At 41.3% G+C, this 21,859-nt stretch overlaps 1 protein-coding gene and 1 pseudogene across 5 annotated transcripts in view; both read left to right on the top strand.

Moving 5' to 3' along the window:
- BRAF (B-Raf proto-oncogene, serine/threonine kinase) overlaps positions 1-21,859 on the top strand; it is a 217,744-nt gene that overhangs the window by 68,067 nt on the left and 127,818 nt on the right. For all 5 annotated transcript variants that reach the window (XR_016231135.1, XM_089328681.1, XM_089328679.1 and 2 more), the window contains one exon: positions 7,482-7,583. Coding sequence is in view for 2 of the 5 variants with exons in the window: in XM_089328681.1 (XP_089184807.1) it covers positions 7,482-7,583 (102 nt within the window). In the remaining 3 variants the exon portion in view is untranslated. Of the gene's footprint in view, positions 1-7,481; positions 7,584-21,859 lie in introns of those variants that run through there.
- On the top strand, positions 4,983-5,974 carry LOC149127645 (mortality factor 4-like protein 1 pseudogene; annotated as a pseudogene).

Here is a 21,859-nt window from a genome sequence, read left to right on the forward strand (position 1 = left end):
ACCCACCACAACTCCCATCCTATCTCCTACTCCCTCTCCCATCCCATTCTTCATTAAGATTCATTTTTAATTATCTTTATATACAGAAGACCAACTCTATACTAAGTAAAGATTACAACAGTTTGCACCCACACAGGCACAGAAAGTACTGTTTGAAGATAGGTTTTACCATTAATTCTCATAGTACAACTTATTAAGGACAGAGCTCCTACATGGGGAACAAGTGCACAGTGACTCCTGTTGTTGATTTAACAGTTGACACTCTTATTTATGACGTCAGTGATCACTCAAGGATCTTGTCATGAGCTGCCAAGGCTATGGAAGCCTTCTAAATCCACAAACTTTGTCATTATTTAGACAAGGCCATTATCAAAATGGAAGTTCTCTCCTCCCTCTAGAGAAAGGTACCTCCTTTGATGGTCCCTTCTTTCCACTGGGATCTCACAGGGATCTTTCATGTAGGCCATTTGTTTGCCACAGTGTCTTGGCTTTCCATGTTTAATTGCTCTCATGGGCTTCTCAGCCAGATCCCAATGCCTTGAGGGCTGATTCTGAGGCCAGAGTGCCATTTAGGGCATTTGTCATTCTATGAATCTGCTGTGTGGCCTGCTTTCCATGTTGGATCAATCTCTCCATTTTAATTCTCTTTTCTGTTATTAGCAGACACTTGGTCTTATTTATGTGATCCCTATGACGCTTATTCTTATCTTTATGATCAGTTATGCAGTCAGAATCTGGACTTCAGACCTTTTTACAGGGGTAAGGGGAGCCAGTGGCTGTGGTTTTCTGTGTCACCGCTTCCCTGTAATTCTTCCTATAGCTGTTTGCATTTTCTATTTTAAGATGGGCATCTTCTGAGACTTCTAAAAAACCCCTGATCTTTTTTGGAGGAAGGACTTTTGCCAATTGTGAAGTAGCTAATAATGCTGCCTGATTTTGATGACAGCGGTCTGATAAAGAGATCAAGTTGTATAGGAAATCTTTTAGTAGCTTGAAGTTTCTGATTTTAAATTTTTATTTCAATCGTAGGATTTTTCTAACAGATTTTCCACTTTTTCCAAGAAGGCCTTTTAAGGCCAAAATTATATACTTACTGTTAGCTGTATAACATCTTATTCTATTTTTTAGTATATCTCTATTTTATAAGAATCATCAAAGTTCTTTCTCTAACTTTTCTGGGTAATCTGAAAGAATTTTCTCTCCTAGATTCATCTTTCCTAGTTCCAACCAGAGTCACTTTGAATTTTCTCATTCTTTTGCCATAAAATTATTCCTCTTTGGGGAGATAACAAGCCTGACTTACAGAAACTTTTTTGCCTGGCCCCACCCTACCAACCTAGTAATTTTCTGCTCCCCATCAAAAAAATTTCATTCTAATCAGTTCTGTCTCATCATTTCCCTATGTTCAGTCCTCTTCTTTAGTAACTTTTCCCCCTTTCTCTTTATTATTACTTGAGGGGTCTTGTTCTTAGATCAGAGATGTGGGGATAATAAAAAGATGAATAAGGCATGTTTCTGAGCTCAAAGTAGTTAATAGATATGGAAAAATATAATCAACTTTAAGATACCAAGTTAAGAGATAAAGTAGTTTTGCCTGGGTAATCAGTGAACTCATTATGCAAGAGGGATTTCTGAGCATTCTTGGAAAAAATGGGATTAAAAGATAAAAATATAATAATTATTTTTCAACATAAGCTCCATCAACAGTAAGAAGTAAGGTTAAACAAGTAGCAGAGGTCCATACCTCTATAATACCTCATAGACTGTTGCAAGCACCTTGATTTTTACTAGGGTAACCATTTGAGAATTTTGAGCAAAAGAATTTCTTGTGGTCTGCAGTTAATAGTTTTAAAATGTTAGCTATTTTGCCATTCTGGGCATGAAGCAGGAGAGATCACTTTGAGACTATTGGAATAAATTAAGAAATAATGGTGGCTTACATCAGAGTGATAATGGTAGAGGAGAATATATCTGCACGTAATTTTTCTTTAATATTTATTTATTTATTTATTTGAAAGGCAGAGAGTTACAGAGAAGCAGAGGCAAAGAGAGAGAGAACGGTCTTCCATCCGCTGGTTCACTTCCCAGATGGCTTTAACGGCCAGAGCTGTGCCAGTCAGGAGCCAGGAGCTTCTTCCAGGTCTCCCACGTCGGGTGCAGGGGTCCAAGCACTTGAGCCATCCTCTACTGCTTTTCCATGCCATTGCAGAGAGCTAGATGGGAAGTGGAGGGCGCTCATATGGGATGCCGGCACCACAGGTAGCAGCTTTACCCGCTACACCACAGCACTGGCCCCTGCATGTATTTTTATTTTCAGATGGATAAGGAAAAGGCAATTAAGGATGATACTAAGGTTTTTGATTTAGGCAACTCCAAGAATGGTATTGGACATTCTGAAATGAAAGACTGTAGAAAAATGGGAATCAGAAGTTAGAGTTTTAGAACACATCAAGTTTGAAATGCCTTTGAGTTACCCTGGTAGAAATATTCAGTAGGCAATAGGAAAAGGAGTCTGAAGTTGAGAAGAAAAGGTAGAGGTAGGTGTCCATTTGTTCGTACTGTACATGAAGATACGAGATTGCTTGAAACCACCCAAAGAGTGAGCATACCTAGGGAAAAGGCAACATCTAGTACCTTTTGGAGATATGAGAAATCAGCAACAGCATCCTAGAAGAAAATACTTGTATTTTAATATTTGACCAGAAAAAAGTAAAACCATCTTTTATTGCTTCTCAGACTTTAGTGTGCATTTGAATCATTTTGTTTTATGCTATTTGTCTTTTTGGGACTTTTTTTTTTTTTTTTTTTTTTTTTTTTTTTTTTTGACAGGCAGAGTGGACAGTGAGAAAGAGAGACAGAGAGAGAAAGGTCTTCCTTTAACCATTGGTTCACCCTCCAATGGCCGCTGTGGCCGGCGCACTGTGGCTGGCGCACCACACTGATCCAAAGCCAGGAGCCAGGTGCTTCTCCTGGTCTCCCATGCAGGTGCAGGGCCCAAACACTTGGGCCATCCTCCACTGCACTCCCAGGCCACAGCAGAGAGCTGGACTGGAAGAGGGGCAACCGGGACAGAATCCGGCTCCCCGACCGGGACTAGAACCCAGTGTGCCGGCGCTTCAGGCGGAGGATTAGCCTATTGAGCTGCGTGAATCATTTTGTTTTAAAGTCCAGTAAGTTGGAAATGGAGCACGAGATTCTGTAGCTCAAACTTCCCAGAGATGCTGATGCTGTTGGTCCTGGACCGCTCTTTGAGAAACTGGCAGAACAAGTGGTAAACTGTGACATCTGTAGAAGAGAAAGGATTAACATACAGAATAAAAGCATCTGTCAAGCAGTAAGAAAAAATAAACAGATCAGCAGCGTGAAAGGGTAAACAGCAGAAGCAATTTTCCAAAACTTCAAATGATCAATAAACATGAAGAATACTTAGCTTTCTAGGAAATGCAAATTAAAGCAACATAATCACCTTTTCTCCTTCAGAATAACAAGAGTTTAGAAGTACGATACTCGGCCAGCGCTGCGGCTCACTTGGCTAATCCTCTGCCTGCGGCGCCGGCACCGCGGATTCTGTCCCGGTTGGGGCTCCGGGTACTAGTCCCGGTTGCTCCTCTTCCAGTCCAGCTCTCTGCTGTGGCCTGGGAGTGCAGTGGAGGATGGCTTGGGCCCTGCACCCCATGGGAGACTAGGAGGAAGCACCTGGCTCCTGGCTTCGGATTGGCACAGCGTGCTGGCCGTAGCAGCCACTAGGGGGGTGAACCAACAGAAAAAGGGAAGACCTTTCTTTCTGTCTCTGTCTCTCTCACAAACTCTGCCTGTCAAAAAAAAAGTACGAAGTACGATACTCAGTGATGATGAGACTGGAAAAAAGGGATGACTCCTACCCTTTGATTAGGCATGAGTTGATACATTTCTTCTTTTGGAACACCATTTGTCATATTTATTAGATTTTTTAAAATATTTGTTTGCTTTATTTGAAAGGCAGAGTTAGAGAGGGAAAGAGAGAGATACTTTTCATCTGCTTGTTCACTCCCCAAATGCCTGCAACAGCCAGGGCCAGGAGCCCAGAAAGCAGTCCAGGTCTCCCACATGGGTGGTAGGGACCTGTATACTTGAGCAATCCCCTTCTGCCTCCCGTGTACACAATAACAGGAAATTAGAATCCGGGGCAGAGCCAGGACTCAAACTCAGGCATTCTGATGAGATGCAGGCTTTCCAAGCTTGTCCTTACCACTGTGCCAAATACCTGCCACCACAAGTTTATTTCATTGAGAAGGTCCTGCTCTTAAGTTTCCCCCTTTGCTCTCAGGAGATTTCCGTCTTCTTTCAACTGCTGTCTGTTTATTAGGATCTTTGGTGTTTATACATCTCAGAACAACATCTTTAGTAGTAGTTGATCTTTGCCTTTCTTTTGTAAAGTGGAAAATGATGATTTTTAAATGGGCAGGTAGGCACAGAGCCGATCAGTTAGGGAAAGTACAAATGGAGGCTGAGGATCTAGTAATCAATTCTCTTACAATTACTATGTCTACCTAACCTCTGGTTACACCAGAATTGGAGACCATTGACATTAGCAGCATCATGAAAGTATTATGAAATAAAGTGCTTAAGCTATTAAAAAGCAGTGGAAGATGGCCCAAGTGCACCCGCATGGGAGACCCAGAAGAAGCTCCTGGCTCCTGATTGGCCCAGCTCTGGCCATTGCAGCCATTTGGGGAGTAAACCAGGGGATAGAAGATCTTTCTCTCTGTCTCTGTCTCTCTCTCTGTAAATTCTCTCTCTAAAAATAAATAAAATCTTTAAAAAAAACCATATTCCTGAGGCATTGCTATTGATCAAGAAAAACAGGTTAAAATATTTTAAAATGGGATGCTGGCAAATCGGGCTCAGGATGTAGAGCCGGCAGTTCCTGATGGCGTGTCTGACGCTGAGTTGGGTGGGGTAGAGAGTAAGGGGCGGTAGTCGGGGGTGGTGGGAGAAGGAGGAGGCAGCGAATCACTAATTGGCACCCAAGCAGTACCCAAAGCCTAAATTCCAGGAGGTGGTTGGAATAAAAATTGGGATGAATGGGTTCCAGAGAGCAGAGTACTCAAACCTGTGGGCACCACTCTGCAGAAACAGCGAGAACTTCAGAAGGCCCACCAGGAGCAGTATGCAGAGGGGAAGATGAGAGGGGCTGCTCCAGGAGGGAAGACTTCTGGTCTGCCACAGAAAAATGTGGACGTGAGAACAGAAAACACCTGGAAATGGAGATGGCGGCAGTGCCAGCGAGACGCCTCAGCCTCCTCGGTAGAAAAGGGCCCGTGGAGATCCTACTGTGAAAATGAAGGAACATTCATGAACAGAGGGGAAGTTAAAGCTTCCTGCAGAGCTCCAACCATGGCTGGTTGAGGATTGGGACTTAAGTACAAGACAAAACAGCAGTTTTATCTTCCTGGGAAGAAGAATGTGCATCCAATCTGGAGGATTATGCAAATTATAAGATGATAAGGAATACGCTGTTAATGAAGTTGTGGCAGGGATAAAAGAATACTCTAATGTAGTGCTGGGCACTCAGCTGCTCTATAAATTTGAGAGACCACAGTACGCTGAAATCCTCGCATATCATCCTGACCCAGGTGTATGGAGCGCCACATCTACTGTGATTATTTGTGCAAATTGGAGCGATGTTGGCCTATACACTTCTGGATGAGAAGAGCCTTGCTTTGTTACTGAATTATCTTCACGATTTCCTAAAGTACCTGGCAAAGAATTCTGCAACTTTGTGTAGCGCCAGTGATTACGAAGTGGCTCCCCCTGAGTACCACCGGAAAGCTGTGTGAGAGGCGGCACACTCACTCACTAATATTGGCATCTCTGTAAACACATTTTTGTTTTCAGTCCTTCTCTTGTACAAATGATGTACTTTTTGTCGCTCCCCTGCCTGCAAAGGAACGACGTTGCTCGCAGCTTATCGGTCTTCAGTAGACTTTATTTAAACAGGATAGAAAAAGAAACCCTTGAGCAAGGGGAGCTCTGAAAGAAAGGGGAAGCTCCCATTACTCTTTCATGTATGGCTTATATAGTATAACATTGCAGAAGCATGTAATGCAAGCTTAGTCCATGCTACAGTCCATGCGGCGGTGCTCCAGTCGGGTGCCTGATAACGCACAGTCCATGCACTCCTTGTCCAACCATAAAGGTGATCACGTGTCTTCATCCAATCAAGCTCCTGGTCACGTAGCAGGCGGCTCGGACGCCAGCAGAAAGCTTATCGTTGCTCCACCTGGTGTTTTCTTAACTCTTGGTCAGTGGGAAAAGAAGTATGGGAAGTCCCGAGGCCATAGTTGTAGACTCAACCCTGGGGTTATGGAAAGGTCCCGATATCACAGCTCAGCAGAAACCATAAACATCCACACAGCAGTAACTATTGCAAACGGTCAGCAACGCTAAGCCTTAGCATGTGGGCCCATGGCCGGCTCATGGGTCCCCACACTTTTAAGATGTTAGTGTAAAGCAGAATTGATGTTTGTTTTCTGTTTGATTTTGAACAGAGAAAATGAAAGGGGTTGCAGCTCCTTTTTTTCTTTTCTTACTTTTTCATTTCAAAGTTGCTAGCAGTGTATTCATTGATGGACAACAGAGGGACGTGCTGTAGAATTTCATTGCCTGGTCGACAAAGCTGCTTTGAATGCTGCTGGTTCTATGCCTTTGACACTATGCACTTTTATAATATGTGTTAATGCTATATGACAAGATGCCCTGATTCTTAGTGCCAAAGGTTCAATTCAGTGTGTATAACTGAACACACTCATCCACTTGTGCTCCTTTTTTTTTTTTTTTTTTTTTTTTTAATGGTGCTTAAAGTAAAGAGCCCATCCTTGGCAAGTCATCCATGTGGTTCCTTAGGCATTTTATCTTTGCTCAAATTGTTGAAGAATGGTGGCTTGTTTCATGGTTTTTGTATTTGTGTCTAATGCACGTTTTAACACAATAGACGCAATGCATTGTGTATCTACAATTTTCTGGAAAAGTTGATCTTTTAGGAATTGTTTTTCAGATCTTCAATAAAGTTTTTCTTTAAATTTCACAAAAAATTTTTTAATGTTGTATTTGTATTATAAGTATTCTGTGTATTTATATATGTTTATTTTTACATGAGCTAAAAAGGACACACAGAAGAATGCTCACTAAACTATAAATAGTACTTCTCTTTTTGACCTTAGGCTGGAAATATGGGGAATGTAAAAAGAGATTTTCATGGTTTATTGTGAATACACATGTATTAGTTGAATCTTGTATAGTTGAGAACATACTGTATTACTAGGGTAGAAAAAAATTTTAATGCTCAATAAAAAAAGGGAAAAACCACTATATTAAATTATCTTTAAGCTCTAAATTTCTAGGAATACTGACAGTTACTGCAGTGTAGTTATCTGCATTAAAATATTTCTAATTCATGTACTAAGTGACTTTCATTTAAACTCTTTTAAAATGTTTTTTAGGTGTGGAATATCAAACAAATGATTAAGTTGACACAGGAGCATATAGAGGCCCTATTGGACAAATTTGGTGGGGAGCATAATCCACCATCAATATATCTGGAGGTAAGTCTGTAGTAATTTTGAAAAGAAAAAAAAATGAATTTGTAAAAAGTGTTTGTGTTGATAATGGTGATTGTTTTAAGAAGCAGGATTAGGAATAGATATGCAAAGGGAGATTTAGCTTTTCTTTTATAAACTGTCTTGTTTCACTTATTCCAGCAAACATGTTTTGCTTTTGTAATAAGGAAAATGTCAAAACTAAGGAGGAAATCATACGTAAATTTCAAAATATCACTCTGAATAGAAAATGGAGAAAGAAAATGTACACACATGCAGTGTTTTGGTGCTGAGAACTAGCTGCTGGTGCAGGTGTAAGACACTGGCATCAAGATGCCAATTGGAACATCTGCATCCCATATCAGAATGCATGGCTTTGGGTCATGGCTCAATTCCAGCTTCTAGCTAATGGACACCCACAGATAGAGCAGGCGATGGCTAAAGGAGTTGGGTCACTGCCCACGATGGGGAGAACAGAGTTGGATTCCCTGCTTCTGGCTTCCAGCTCCTGACTTTGGAGTGGTCCGGCCCTGAGCTTTGTGGGCATATTGGAAACTAGAGAATGGAAGCTCTCTCTCTGCCTATGTCTGTCTCTCTCCATCTCAAGTAAATAAATAAAAAATGAGACAGAATAAAAGAAAGCTAGACATCATATTGGAAAATGGGACAGTTTTGTAAAATATCTTTGTTAGGGCAAATTCCCTCAACTGGTTTCTGCTTCCTAATAGGAACAATTTATAATCTTTAACCCAACAGTGTTTAGCTTTACTGTTTAATAATGCAAGCCTTGAATATGCTTGTAAATTTATATAATTAGTCATTGTTCTAAACCCTACAAGATAGCAGGTACTGTTAGCACAGATAAGCTGTCTTGGCATTAGTGGCCTTCTTTAAGTCAGGTTCCACAGGGAGCAAGCTTCTTCTGGAATCTGGTCAGGCAGGTTCCATGGCCACATTGCTTACCACTACCCCACACTTTTTATCTGTAAAAAAAATTAGCTCAACTATGGTACTCGGTCATATTGGGAGATAACCCTAGATTATCCTATAACCTATAACTTATATCTTATAACCCTATCCTATATAACCTGTATCCTGTATAACCTATATCAAGCTATAACCCTATAACCCTATCCTATATAACCTGTATCATGCTATAACCCTATCCTATATAACCTATAACTTATATCCTATAACCCTAGATAACTATAGTAATCCATCATATTGGGAAATAGCCCTGGATTATAAATGATCAGGTTACTATTTGGTTGCAAATGCCAGAGGTGTTTAATTATAAATTGAAATTTCTAGGTTAGAAGCCTAATTACTTTTTATTTTTATTATTTATTTATTTATTTTGACAGGCAGAGTGGACAGTGAGAGAGAGAGACAGAGAGAAAGGTCTTCCTTTGCCGTTGGTTCACCCTCCAATGGCCGCCGCGGCCAGTGCGCTGCGGCCAGCGCACTGCGCTAATCTGATGGTAGGAGCGAGGTACTTTTCCTGGTCTCCCATGGGGTGCAGGGCCCAAGCACTTGGACCATCCTCCACTGCACTCCCTGGCCACAGCAGAGAGCTGGCCTGGAAGGGGGGCAACCGGGACAGAATCCGGCGCCCCGACCAGGACTAGAACCCGGTGTGCCGGCGCCGCAGGCAGAGGATTAGCCTAGTGAGCTGCGGCGCCGGCCCTAATTACTTTTTTTTTTTTTTTTTTTTTTTTTTTTTTTGACAGGCAGAGTGGACAGTGAGAGAGAGAGACAGAGAGAAAGGTCTTCCCCTGCCGTTGGTTCACCCTCCAATGGCCGCCGCGGCCGGCGCGCTGCGGCTGGCGCACCGCGCTGATCCGACAGCAGGAGCCAGGAGCCAGGTGCCTCTCCTGGTCTCCCATGGGGTGCAGGGCCCAAGCACCCGGGCCATCCTCCACTGCACTCCCTGGCCACAGCAGAGGGCCGGCCTGGAAGAGGGGCAACCGGGACAGAATCCGGCGCCCCGACCGGGACCAGAACCCGGTGTGCCGGCGCCGCTAGGCGGAGGATTAGCCCAGTGAGCCGCGGCGCCGGCCCCTAATTACTTTTTAAAGGGCAAGTTAAGTCTTCATTATTTCATGGGAAAGTAAGTTTGCTTTCTCAAATAAACTGAGATGTTTGGAATTAATGGCTAATAAGCTCTAGTGTTCTTTCTTTTTCATGTGATTTAACCTAGATCACACTGTTAGTATCAATGCAAAGATTGGAATTCTTACCTCAAGATATCTGTTCATGTAGCTCCTAACATCCCATGCCATCTTTTTTACTAGTATATCTTAGGATGCCAAGCAAAGAAGTCATAAGGAGACAAATAGTCCTAATGGGAATGAAAATTCTCTTGTTAATTAGGATTGGGTGATATAACCAGCAGTTTTTCTGCCAACCATTTCTGTCTTGGGAGTTCTCCCCCATGTTCAGATGTTAGCACACTTGATGTCTCACTATAGTGTGGCTCACCACCTGTTCCACACACATGCCCTTGAGCTTATTCTTATTTTTCTGTATCCTGGGACTGTGTTCAATGCACTTATTACTTAATTCTTGTGAACTTTTTACTAGATACATCTTATTTGCTATATTCCTTTTTCAGAATTAAGCACACAAAATTGAATCACCTATTAAAATTTAACAGGTGATTAATTTTAAGGCAATACCTATCAGACTGTAATTCACATATTATGTCATTAGCATGTGATGAAATAGTAGATTCTTATTCTCAGAGACTAATGCTGCACAGTTTGCATACAATTTGAGAATACTACACAATTCTTATAAGAATGTGTGTGTGTGTAGCACACATTGTAAGTGTATATACACACACATGTGCTGCAGAAGGCGGTACAGTAGTTAAGATAAATCATGGTATCCAACAGCCCCCATGCCTGAGTCCCAGCTGTGCCTTAGTTTCCACAGACAGGTTGCCCAGTCTCCTTGTACCCCCTTCATTGGTAAAATTAGAAGAATATCGCTTATGCCGTAGTTTAAGGATTGAGTTTATAATTGTGAAATAACATAGTTCTTGACACATCTATGAAGTGCTTCATAAATGCTTGATTCATTCATCCAGCAGATGTTACTGAATGCCCAGTAATGTTTCATTGTTGTAGGCCCTGGGGATATATCAGTGTAAAAAAACAAAAGTGTCTGCCTTCAAATAGCTTCTATTTTAATGAGATGGGGAAATATAGACTGTAAAAATATAAATGAGTGAGAACCTTGCACTCATCATTATTGATTCACCATAAAGAGGACCCTGACTAGTGATGACAGAATTCTTGCATATGGAAAATTGACCAGCTGGAGAGAAAAGACCTATAGGTAATGATAATTGAAGGCCCTTTAGTGAATAGCCTGCTTTACTGATTACCCACCAAGACCCACCATTCTACAGATTTCCATTCCACCACTTAAGAGTCCTTAACACTTTTTTTTAATTGAGAGAAAATATGCATAACAAAAACTTACCATGGAATTTGTATGCCTTAAATAAAATTTTAAAAAATGTACAGTTCTTAGGGCCAGCACTGTGGCACAGTGTGTTAAGCTGCTGCATGCAACATTGGCGTCCCATATGAATGCTGGTTTGAGCCGTAGCTGCTCCACTTCCAATCCAGCTCTCTGCTAATGCACTAGGAATAGCAAAGGAAAGTGGTCCAAGTACTTGGGCCCCTACTACCCAGGTAGGAGACCTTAGGAAGCTCTTGGTTCTTGGATTTTGCCTGGCCCAGCCCCAGCCATTGTGGTGTGAACCTGTAGAAAGATGATCTCTCCCGCCTCCTTTCCCTCCCCTTTTCCCTCTCCCTATAACTGCTTTTCAAATAAATTAATTAATTTAAAGTAAACAAATAAGTACACAGTTCTATGACATGAAGCACATTCATATTGTTGTGTGACCATCACTACTATCCATCTCCAGAATATTTTCATAATCCCCAACTGAAACTCTGTACCCATTAAACACTAACCCCCCATTCCATTCTTCCCCTAGCAACCACCTTGCTGCTTTCTGTCTCAATGTATTTTAATATTCTGGGAATCTTACATTAGTGGAATTATGTAACAGTTGTATTTTTGTGACTGGTTTATTTCACTTAGCATAATGTCTCAAAGGTTTATCCATTTTGCAACATAGATAAAGCATGTGTTAAAATTTCATTTTGTTTAAGGTTGACTAACAATCCATTTTACATATATTCTGCATTTTGTGTAGCCATGCATCTGGCATCAGACACTTGGGTTGCTTCTGCCTGACAGCCTTTCTTATCTTTAGTCTGTAGAAACCAGGATAATGTAGAGGCATTTCATCAAATACTGCAGTGAAAAAAAATGAGGAAACTCGGGTCTTCCCAGGAATGAGAAGCATGTCCATTATATATCATTTGTGGGCAGGTTGTGAGATTTCATTCTTATCTTGTAGATTAAGTTTAGTAAGAATAAATTTAATGAACTAAATAGCAAAAAATATTATTTCACAGCTTTTTCCAGTTAAAATTAAGCAAATCTTTAAAGTTTCCCCTGCTTTAGGTAATTCACATATTGTAATAGTCACTTTTTGAAATGTACAACTCAGTGGTTTTTGTATACTCACCAAGTTGTGCAGTCACCACCACTAATTCCATAACATTTTTACCCCAGAAAGGAACCCATTGTCCATCGCATTCATTTCTTCCATCCCACACAACCACTGAGCTACTTTTTGTCTCTATGGATTTGCCTGTTGAGACATTATGCAAATAGATAAAATGTCTACTATGTGGCCTTTTGTGACTGGCTGCTTTTACTTAAGTGTAATGTTGTAGCAGTTGTTAGTACTTCATTTTTTGGGGGGCTGAATAATAGTCCATTATATAAATAAATCATTTTATTCATACATCATCAATTGGTAAAGATTTGGGCTGTTTATAATTTTTGACTATTATCAGTAATGAAACTGTGAACATTCATGTATAAGTTTTTCTGTAGATAAAATATTTGTAGTTTTCTTGGTTGTATGCCCAAGAATGGAATTGCTGCATCCTGTAGTAATACTGTTTTAGATTTTGAGGAGCTGTCAGTTTTCCAAAGCCATTGTACTATTTTATATTCCCACTGCAGTGTTTACAGATTCCAATTTTTCCACATCCCCATCAACATGATATTTTCTGTTTTGTTTTTTAATTATAGTAATCCTCACAGATATGAACTGGTATCTCATTTTGGGCTTAGTTTGTGGTTCCCTAATGATTAATTGAGCATCTTTTCTTATATTTTTTAACAATTTATACATCTTCTTTGGAGAAATGTCTGTTCACATTCTTTGCCCATTTTTAAATGGGTGTATTTTACTCTAGAGTTTCAAGAGGTTTTTTTGTTTAAGATTTTATTTATTTCAGGTGGTTCCAAGATGGTGGAATAGGGAGGGAGGTTACTGATCTAGTCCAGGAGAATATAGTTTAATAAAAGTGCAGATAGTGTAGTCTCAGGGAAGAATTAAGGGAAAAAACAGCAGAGGAAACTCTACCGTAATTAGAGGGACATGGTGGACCTACATGGAGGGTGTGGGTGGCCACAGCTGAGGACTTGAACAGCTGAGAGCTGGAAAGTGAGGTGAGACGAGAACACAATAGGCCGAGACAGTGGCGAAAAAGCGGCAGGAAGAGCCTAGAGGTAATGAGGCTTGAAGCCCCATGGGGGAAAGTACACCAGCCTAACTAGAGGAGAGAGGGGCCAGCGCTGTGGTGCAGCAGGTTAACGCCCTGGCCTGAAGCACTGGCAGCCCATATGGGCCCCAGTTTGGGACCTGGCTGCTCCACTTCCAATCCAGCTCTCTGCTATGGCCTGGGGAAGTGGTGGAAGATAGCCTATGTCCTTGGGCCCCTGCACAGACGTGAGAGACCCAGAAGAAGCTCCTGGCTCCTGGCTTTGGATCGGCGCAACTCTGGCCATTGCGGCCAATTAGAGAGTGAAGCAACAGATGGAAGACCTCTCTCTCTCTCTGCCTTTCCTTCTCTCTCTGTGTAACTCTGCCTTTCAAACAAAAAAATAAATCTTTAAAAAAAAAAAAAAAAACTGGAGAAGAGAAAAATTCAAAGGGACGGTACGGACGCATTTTTCTCTCTCCAGTCACCTTACAAGCTGATAGAGCAGGTGCCATTTTGGACATTCATAATAGCTGTGCCAGCTCGTGTCTGTGCCTGGCAGTTAGCCAAGTGGAGAAAACTGACTCTGGTGGGGAGAAATAACAGGTGGCTAAGACCTCGTGACTGTGTGCAACTTCTGAACCAGGACTGTGAAAGAAGGAAAAAAAAAATGTGTGGGAGAACTAAACACTGTGGCTGAGACTTTGAGTAGTCTTGATGTAGTCTTGATGGGAGACACCACAAGCTTGGATGGTCCTGGCTACCCAGTGAGGGACACTGCAGGGGAATCTGGCTCGGGCAGCCCTGGCTACCCAGTGAGAGGCAGTGCTGGGGAAGCTGAACTTACACTGAGGACTACACAGATCCTTTGTGTGGTCCTTTGGACAGAGCAGATGATTATACCCACTGGGGCTAGTGCTCATGCACTGGTCTCCACACAGGAGAAGAGCTCAACTGAGCAGAATACACTTCCCGAGAAGATTTACCACACCAAACCTGGGTGTGTCACCTTAGGCACGCCCTTAACCCTGAAAAAGTGAACAGAGCTCTCTGGCCACACCTACCACAAGCCTCTATAGATTCACTAAAGCAGACAGTCCACTTATCTACAGTCATAGTACAACAATAAAAGCCAACACAGTGGGAAAAAAGAAACTAACGAGTATCTCCACAAATGCCAAACAACAAACACAACAATCCAAGAAAACAAGAATAAGGAAGACAACATGACGCTACCAAAAGAACATGACACTTTGATACAAGATTATGAAGACGATGAGATAGAAAAAATACAAGAAATGTAAGTTAAAAAATTGTTTAAAAGGTTACTTAGAAGTAATCAAAAGCGAACGCATGAACTACTGAAATCTATGCAGGACATGAAAGAAAGAATCTTGCTTATGAAAATGAAATCTTATGAAGGATTCAAAATGAAATGAAGAATTTGGCCAGCGCTGCGGCTCACTAGGCTAATCCTCCACCTTGCGGCGCCGGCACACCGGGTTCTAGTCCCGGTCGGGGCGCCGGATTCTGTCCCGGTTGCCCCTCTTCCAGGCCAGCTCTCTGCTGTGGCCAGGGAGTGCAGTGGAGGATGGCCCAAGTGCTTGGGCCCTGCACCCCATGGGAGACCAGGAGAAGCAGCTGGCTCCTGCCATCGGATCAGCGTGGTGCGCCGGCCGCAGCGGCCATTGGAGGGTGAACCAACGGTAAAGGAAGACCTTTCTCTCTGTCTCTCTTTCTCACTGTCCACTCTGCCTGTCCAAAAAAAAAAAAAAAAAAAAAGAAATGAAGAATTAAATAGAACATGAAATTGAGATATTGAAGAGAAATAAAAATGAAATAATTCAATAGAACAAATAAAAAATGCAATTGAGAGCCTTAAAAACAAAATCAGTGAGGCAGAAGAGAGAATATCAGACTTAGAAGACAGAGCACAGGAAAGTATACAGTCAAACTAAAGAAAAGGAAATTAGAAATCTTAAAAATGTTGGGAATCTACAGGATACTATTAAAAAAAAACCAACATTCAGGTTCTAGGAATTCCTGAAGGCATGGAGAGAGAGAAAGGATTAAAAGGTCTTTTTAGTGAGATACTAGCAGAAAACTTCCCAAGTTGTAGAAAGAGTTTCAAGTACAGGAAGCACATAAAACTCCCGTTAGACATGACCAGAGAAGACCCTCACCATGACACATTGTAATCAAACTTACCACAGTGAAACATAAAGAAAAGATTCTAAAATGTGTAATAGAGAAATGCCAGATTACTTTCAGAGGATCTCCAATAAGACTCACAGCAGACTTCTCATCAGAAATCCTACAGGCTAGGAGAGTATGGCGAGATACAGCCCAAGTCCTAAGAGAAAAAAACTGCCAGCCCAGAATATTATATCCTGCAAAGCTCTCATTTGTGAATGAAGGTGAAATAAAGACCTTTCATAGCAAACAGAAATTGAAAGAATTTATCACCACTTGTCCAGCCCTGCAAAAAATGCTTAAAGATGTGTGAAACACAGAAACATGGCCATCAATATGAAAGAAGGTAAAGGAAGAAAACCTCCCAGTAAAAGATCACAGGAAACTCAAAGCATATGTTAGAAAATGTATTTGGGAAAATGGCAGGGCAAAGTTGCTACTTATCAGTAATCACACTGAATGTAAATTGCCTCAACTCTAGTTAAAAGACACAGATTGGCTGAATGGATTAAGGAACAAAACCCATCTATTTGCTGCCTGCAAGAAACACATCTTTCCAACAAAGATGCATGCAGGCTGAAAGTGAAAGGCTGGAAAAAGATATTCCATGCCAGCAGAAACCAAAAGAGAGCTGATATTCATCCTAATATCAGACAAAATAGACTTTAACACAAAAAACTGTTCAGAGAGACAAATAGGGGCACTATATAATGATTAAGGGATCAATCCAACAAGAAGATTAACTATTATAAACATATATGCACCTAATTACAGGGCACCGGGCTATTGAAAAGATATGTTAAGGGACTTAAAGGGAGACTTAGACTCCAATACAATAGTATTGGGAGACTTCAGTACTCCACTTTCAGCAATGGACAGATCAACGAGACAGAAGATCAACAAGGAAACAGCAGATTTAATCAACACTGTAGACCAAATGGATCTAACAGATATCTACAGAACTTTTCATCCTACAGTTGAAAAATACACATTGTTCTCAGCAGTGCATGGAACTTGCTATAGGATTGACCACATCCTAGGCCATAAGCAGGTCTCAGCAAATTCAAAAGAATCGAAATCATACCATGCATCTCTTCAGACCACAATGGAATGAAGTTGGAAATCAGCAACTCAGGAATCCCTAGAGCATGTGCAAACACATGGAGACTGAACCACATGCTCCTGAATCAACAATGGGTCAAAGAAGAAATCAAAAGAGAAATCAAAAACTTTCTGGAAGCAAACGAAGATAACAACACATCAAAACTTATGAGATATAGCAAAAGCAGTATTAAGAGGCAAGTTTATAGCAATAGGTGCCTACATCAAGAAATTGGAAAGACAACAAATAAATGAGCTATCAATGCATCTCAAGGATCTAGAAAAACTAGTAGTAGAAGAGAAATACTTAAAATTAGAGAACAAATCAACAAATTGAATAAAAATACATTACAAAATATCAGCAAAACGAAGGGCTGGTTTTTTGAATAAATATGAAATGACAAACCATTGGCCCAACTAACCCAAAAAAGGAGAGAAGACCCAAATCAATAACATTACAGATGAAAAGGGGAATGTAACAACAGACATCACAGAAATAAAAAGAGTCATCAGAAATTACTATAAAGAGTTGTATACCAACAAACTGGGCTATCTATCAGAAATACATTCCTGGACACATACAAACTACCTAAATTGAACCATGAATACATAGAAAACCTAAATAGACCCATAACTGAGTCAGAAATTGACTCAATATTAAAGGCCCTCCCAACAAAGAAAAGCCCAGGACTGGATGGACTCACTGCTGAATTCTACTAGACATTTAAAGAAGAACTAACTCCAGTTCCTCTCAAACTATTCAGAACAATCGAAAAAGAGGGAATCCTCCCAGATTGTTTCCATGAAGCCAGCATCACCTTACTTCCTAAACCTGAAAAAGATGCAGCATTGAAAGAGAATTACAGACCAGTTTCCCTGATGAACATAGACGCAAAAATCCTCAGTAAAATTCCGGCCAATAGAATTCAACAACACATCAGAAAGATCGTCCACGCAGACCAAATGGGATTTATCCCTGGTGTGCACGGATGGTTCAACTTTCACAAATCAATCAATGTGATACACCACATTAACAGACTGCAGAAGAAAATACAACACATTTTCATGATGAAAACTCTAAGAAAATTGGGTATAGAAGGAATATTCCTCAACACAATCAAGGCAATTTATGAAAAACCCATGGCCAGCATCCTGTTGAATGGGAAAAGTTGGAAGCACTGAGATCCTGTACCAGTCAGGAATTCCCACTCTCACCACTGCTTTTCAATGTAGTTCTGGAAATTTTAGCCAGAGCCATTAGGCAAGTAAAAGAAATCAAATGGATACAAATTTGGAAAGAGGTCAAACTACTCGCTTTGCAGATGATATAATTCTTTTTATAGGAGATCCAAAGAACGTCACTAAGATACTATTGGAACTCACAGAAGAGTTTGGCTAAGTAGCAGGTATATAAAATCAGTGCACAAAAATCAACAGCCTTTGTATACACAGGCAATGCCACGGCTGAGAAAGAACTTCTAAGATCAATCCCATTCACAATAGATATAAAAAAAAACAAATACCTTGGAATAAACTTAACTAAGGATGTTAGATATCTCTACAATGAGAATTACAGAATGTTAAAGAAATAGAAGAGGATACCAAAAAATGGAAAAATCTTCCACGCTCATGGATTGGAAGAATCAGTACCATCAAAATTTCCATTCTTCCAAAAGCAATTTACAGATTCAATGCAATCCCAATCAAAATATCAAAGACATTCTTCTCAGATCTGGAAAAAAATGATGCTGAAATTCATATGGAGACACAGGAGACCTCAAATAGCTAAAGCAATGTTGTACAACAAAGAGAGCTGGAGGCATCACAATACCAGATTTCAGGACATACTACAGGGAAATTATAATCAAAACAACATTGTACTGGTACAGAAACAGATGGATAGACCAATGGAATAGAATAGAAACACCATAAATCAATCCAAACAACTACAGCAAACTTATATTTGATCAAGGATCTAAAACCAATTCCTGGAGTAAGGACAGTCTATTCAACAGATGGTGCTGGGAAAACTGGATTTCTACATGCAGAAGCATGAAGTAAGACCTCTACCTTACACCTTACACAAGATCCACTCAACATGGATTAAGGATCTTAATCTATGACCCAAACCATCAGCTTATTAGAGAACATCAGAGAGATCCTGCAAGATATAGGCATAGGCAAAGACTTCTTGGAAAATACCCCAGAGACAACAGACAGTCAAAGCCAAAATTAACTGGGATTACATCAAATTGAGAAGTTTCTGTACTGCAAAAGAGTCAGGAAAGTGAAGAGGCTACCGACAGAATGGGAAAAAATATTTGCAAACTATGCAACTAATAAAGGATTAATAGAATCTACAAAGAGATCAAGAAACACCACCACAACAAAACAAACAACCCACTTAAGAGATGGGCCAAGGACCTCAATAGACATTTTTCAAAAGAGGAAATCCAAATGGCCAACAGACACATGAAAAAATGTTCAGTATCACTAGCAATCAGGGAAATGCAAATCAAAACCACAATGAGGTTTCACCTCACCCCAGTTAGAATGGCTTACATACATAAATCAACTAACAACAGATGCTGGTGAGGATGTGGGGAAAAGAGGGCACTAACCCACTGTTGGTGGGAATGCAAACTGGTCAAGCCACTATGGAAGTCAGTCTGGAGATTCCTCAGACACCTGAATATAACCCTACCATACAACCCAGCCATCCCACTCCTGGAATTTCCCCAAGGGAAGTGAAATTGGCAAATAAACGAGCTGTCTGCACCTTCATGTTTATTGCAGCTCAATTCACAATAGCTAAGACCTGGAATCAACCTGATGCCCATCAACAGTAGACTGGATAAAGAAATTATGGGATATGAACTCATAGAATACTACACAGCAGTAAAAAAAAAAAAAATGAAATCCAGTCATTTGCAACAAAATGGAGGAATCTTGAAAACATTATGCTGAGTGAAATAAGCCAGTCCCAAAGGGACAAATAGCCTGTGTTCTCCCTGATCTGTGAAACCTAACTGAGCACCGAAAAGGAAACCTGTTGAAGTGAAACTGACACTACGAGAAGCAATGACTTGATCAGCTCTTGTCCTGACCATAGAGGAACAGCTTACTACTTTATTCTTTGTAGTATTCTTTTGTAGTATTTTCTTATTCTACTTAATACCATTGTTGAACTCTTATATAAATCAGTATTATTCTCAGGTGTTTAAATCCAACTGAGGAAGCTGGTGTTGTGGTGCAGCAGGTTAAGGCCCTGGCCTGAGGCACCAGCATCCTATCTGGGCGCCAGTTCGAGTCCTGGCTACTCCTTTTCCAATTGAGCTCTCTGCTATGTTCTGGGAGAGCAGTAGAAGAATGACCCAAGTCCAAGGGCCCCTGCTCCCACGTGAGAGATCCGGAAGAACTTCCTGGCTCCTGGCTTCAAATTAGCGCAGCTCCGGCCGTTGCGGCCACCTGGGGAGTGAACCAGCGGATGGAAGACCCCTCTCTCTGTCTTTACCTCTCTCTGTAACTGTCTTTCAAATAAATAAAGTCTTAGAAAAAAAGAGACAAGTTCACATTTAAATAAATAAATAAATAAATCCAACTGACAATTGATCCCTGTTAAAAATGAGAGAGGGAGGAGATGTACAGATCTGCAAACATTCACTCGGACTTACACCTACCGGTAAAGCTAGGCACGTGCCGTGGGACTCCAAATCCCATTAAGTTGGCATGTACCAATACCATCTTATTAGTTAAAAGTGATCAGTTTAAGTTCATAATTGATCATAAAGATAGGATTATGTGTCGGCGGGATCACATAAATAAAACCAGTGTCTGCTAATTTTTTTTTTTTTTTTTTTTGACAGACAGAGTGGACAGTGAGAGAGAGAGACAGAGAGAAAGGTCTTCCTTTGCCGTTGGTTCACCCTCCAATGGCCGCCGCGGCCGGCGCGCTGCGGCCGGCGCACCGCACCGATCCGATGGCAGGAGCCAGGAGCCAGGTGCTTATTCCTGGTCTCCCATGGGGTGCAGGGCCCAAGCACCTGGGCCATCCTCCACTGCACTCCCGGGCCACAGCAGAGGGCTGGCCTGGAAGAGGGGCAACCGGGACAGAATCCGGCGCCCCGACCGGGACTAGAACCCGGTGTGCCGGCGCCGCTAGGCGGAGGATTAGCCTAGTGAGCCGCGGCGCCGGCTGCTAATTATTGATAGAATTAAAAAGAAGAGAGTGACCCAACATGGGAAGCAGGATACACAGCCGACTCATAGAATGGCAAATGCCCTAAACAGCACTCTGGCCTCAGAATCAGCCCTTAAGGCATTCGGATCTGGCTAAAAAGCCCTTAAGAGTTTCTCGGGCATGGAAAGCCAAGACTCTGTGGCAATAAAAAATGACCTAAGATCTCTGTGAGTGAGATCCCAGTGGAAAGAACAGGCCATCAAAGAAGGAGGTAGCTTTCTCTGAAGGGAGAAGAGAAATTCCACTTTGATTATAGCCTTATCTAAATAAGGTTGGAGTTTGTGAATAGCCTTGGCTGCTTAGGACAAGAGCCTCAGGTGATCACTGATGTCATAAATAAGAGTGTCAATTGTTAAGTCAACTACAGGAGTCACTGTTCACTTACTCCCCATGTAGGACCTTCTGTATATAAAGACATTTAAAAATGAATCTCAATGAAGAATGAGATGGGAGAGCGAATAAGAGATGAGATGGTTTGCGGGTGGGAGGGCGAGTATCGGGGAAAGAACCGCTATGATCCAAAAGTTCTACTTTTGAAATGTGTGTTTATTAAATAAATTTTTCTTAAAAAAAAGAAAATATCAAAATGTCAAATAATCATATAAAAATTTGATTTATTTCAGAGGTAAAGTTACAGAAAGATAGAGGAAGAGACAGAGAGAAAGGTCTTCCATCCACTCGTTCACTCCCAAAATTGCTGCAATTGCCGGAGCTGAGCCGATCTGAAGCCAGGAGCCAAGAGATTCTTCTGGGTCTCCTACATAGGTGCAGGGGCCCAAGCATTTGGGGCATCCTCTGATACTTTATCCCAAGCCATAGCCGAGAGCTGGATTGGAAGTGGGAGCAGCTGGGACTCAGGCTGGCGCCCATATGAGATGGGAAAGCTACAGGAAGAGGCTTGGCCTAGTATGCCACAGCACCAGCCCCAAGAGTTCTTTATATATTCCAGATAATATACCCTTACCAGGCATGATTTACAAGTATTTTATCCCATTCTGTGGAATTTTTTTTTCACTCCGTTGGAGTACCAAAGCTTTAATTCTGATGGAAGTCTGAGTTTTTTCTTTGGTGGCTGTGCTTTTGATGTGTCATATTTGGGCAACCAT

The sequence above is a fragment of the Oryctolagus cuniculus genome, chromosome 3 (genome assembly GCF_051225735.1).
Source record: "Oryctolagus cuniculus isolate XC-2025 breed Fujian yellow rabbit chromosome 3, ASM5122573v1, whole genome shotgun sequence".
In the NCBI taxonomy this organism is placed as follows: domain Eukaryota; kingdom Metazoa; phylum Chordata; class Mammalia; order Lagomorpha; family Leporidae; genus Oryctolagus; species Oryctolagus cuniculus.